Source organism: Anneissia japonica, unplaced genomic scaffold, assembly GCF_011630105.1.
Source record: "Anneissia japonica isolate Jap-2015-1 unplaced genomic scaffold, ASM1163010v1 scaffold17857_len154030_cov113, whole genome shotgun sequence".
In the NCBI taxonomy this organism is placed as follows: domain Eukaryota; kingdom Metazoa; phylum Echinodermata; class Crinoidea; order Comatulida; family Comatulidae; genus Anneissia; species Anneissia japonica.
Genome location: NW_022754816.1, coordinates 433 through 2977, shown reverse-complemented (window position 1 = coordinate 2977; position 2545 = coordinate 433). Strand labels below are relative to the sequence as shown.

The 2545-nt window shown below is 46.2% G+C and overlaps 2 protein-coding genes across 2 annotated transcripts; both read left to right on the top strand.

The window, feature by feature from the left end:
- The first annotated feature begins 155 nt into the window (after positions 1-155).
- Positions 156-1886, top strand: LOC117123250. Its single transcript, XM_033269108.1, has one exon. It carries the CDS (start codon positions 156-158, stop codon positions 1884-1886), a length of 1731 nt encoding a protein of 576 aa, XP_033124999.1.
- A 221-nt stretch (positions 1887-2107) lies between these two features.
- On the top strand, positions 2108-2516 carry LOC117123267 (uncharacterized mitochondrial protein AtMg00860-like; the record flags this gene model as incomplete). The annotated part of the gene is made up of 1 exon (XM_033269121.1): positions 2108-2516. A coding segment is annotated over exon 1 (409 nt), but the record flags the coding sequence as incomplete, so codon positions are not given.
- Positions 2517-2545: the final 29 nt, after the last annotated feature.

The following is a 2545-nucleotide window of genomic DNA, read 5'->3' as shown; positions in this document are numbered from 1 at the left end:
GCATGGCCTAAAGCTCAAGCCTGGCAAGTGCCATCTCTTGCAGCAAGAAGTGCGGTACCTTGGGCATATGGTGTCAAACAGAGGTGTTGAGATGTGTATAAGAGACAGAATGTACAGAGAGCAATAACCAGGACCTGCTTGCTGCATTCAAGGAGATGTCCACTCAGGTTGTAGAGGCGGTAAAGCAAGTAACTCGACCGACGCCAACCATGGAGAACCCATCGTGGGGTCCATCACCGTATCAGGGAAGGGGTGCATGTTACAATTGTGGCATTCCGGGTCACTTTTCAAAGGAATGTAGGTCACAGGTGCCGGGAACTGTATATAGAGGAGTACAGGTATGCTATAACTGTCGTAGGCCTGGTCACATTTCAAGGGAATGTAGAGCACAAGGCACGAGAAGACCCCGCCATACCACCGCCCCTTATAATGCAAAAACATATAGCCAACCAATACCAAGACAACCCGACCCAAAAAGAAATGACGAACCTAAAGAACCAACAGCTCAAGGAAACTTAGTTATGCATCTTGAAGTGGGACAATCGACCGACCAGATTAATGTAGACTTCATCTCAAAAACCGTAGGTGAATGTTTCTCGGTTGAAGTGAAATTTGGAGATATACCATTGACCTGCTTGTTAGACCCAGGGTCCCAGGTGACCACAATTGGAGAGCAGTTTTTCTACAGTTTTCTGGAACCATTTGGATTTAAATTACAAGAAATCCCAAAACCATTCTCTCTTGTATCTGCTAGTGGCGCAACCATACCCTACCGTGGATGTTTTGAGACTGACGTCTGGGCATTGGGAAAATCCATTAAATCCAGGGTAGTTTTAGTGATCAGAGAACAGTGTTCCAGCTTACAGAATTGGCGTAGGACAAGTGTAGGCGGGATCTTGGGAATGAATGTCCCCCAACAATGCTGGGAAAGGCTCATCAGTACTGAGAAGCGACAGCACTTACACAAGATAGCATGGCCGACACCAGAGCCTGCATGGCAAAAAGCGTTGCATGCAGTAAATGAAAAAATGTGTTTTTGCAAGGATGATGGGAAGATAGGAAATGCGTATATGGAGAAAGAGGAAAATGTTGTGATCTCAGCTCGCCAAGCTGTTGTAATTGAGGGACGTGGTCGCTGTGGACCAGGGGGAGAACCGTTTGAGGCTATGCCAGAACCAAATAAAGATGGGGGCGTCCCAACTGGAGTTGTTGTACCTCCATGCCTAGTAAAAGTCGACGGAGGTCGATTTCCAGTTGTCGTACACAATGAAACAGACAACGAAGTAGTAATTTCGAGTACTGCATCTTTAGGAACTCTTTTCCATGGTGCCACTGTCCATGGAGATTTGGAGGAGGTGGGGTTAGTAACTGGGCCTGCAGCTGAAGTGGCAAATATATTGGCAGTCGAAAGTACGCTACCAATACAAGTTGATGTAGATGCATCTCTTCTAACTCCTAAGCAACATGGTCAATTGAAGTGCCTGCTTACACGATATAAGGATGTCTTCTCTACCCATGACCAGGATTTTGGGTATACCGACACCATCACACACCGAATTGACACTGGTACAGACAAACCGATTAGACAGCGACACAGACCCCTACCACCGTCCCAATACCAAGCTGTTAGAGACCACATTCGAGACCTACTGGAGAAAGATATTGTAAGGGAAAGTAAGAGCCCTTGGTCGTCCACAGTTGTAGTCGTTCAAAAGAAGGATTCTAGCATTCGCTTATGTGTAGATTATCGTCGACTTAATAAAATTACACATAAGGATTCATTCCCCCTCCCTCGCATTGAGGAATCCCTCCAGGCACTAGATGGGGCCCAGTATTTTAGCGTATTGGACTTGACGAGTAGCTATTACCAAGTTGCATCCGGATGACGTAGAAAAGACAGCGTTTGCAGTACCGTTTGGCCTGTTTGAATACATTTCTCCCATTCGGTCTCTCAAATGCCCCAGCGACCTTTCAAAGGCTAATGCAAAGATGTCTGGGAGATCAGTGCTTCGAGAATGTCCTTATTTATCTTGACGACATCATTGTGTACTCCAAACATTTCGATACGCACCTAGCTAATCTTGAACGTGTCTTTAGCAAGCTAACGATGCATGGCCTAAAGCTCAAGCCTGGCAAGTGCCATCTCTTGCAGCAAGAAGTGCGGTACCTTGGGCATATGGTGTCAAACAGAGGTGTTGCTGTTGATCCGGAAAAAGTACGAATTGTCCAAGACTGGCCAGAGCCTAAGACGGTGAGAGATGTTAGGGCCTTTCTAGGGTTTACCGGATTTTTTCGGAGGTTCATTAAAGGATATGCATCGATCGCAGCGCCACTCTTCCGTCATTTGAAACATAGCCCAGATAATAAGAGAAAGAAAAAACGACCGAAAGATGGCCCGATTATCTTCTGCACTGAATCTCGGACAGCGTTCAAGACTCTTATAGAGTGTCTCACGACAGCACCGATTTTAGCATACGCTGATTTCACCCGACCGTTCCGTGTTGAGACTGATGCCAGTAGTACAGGATTAGGTTCAATACTGTTT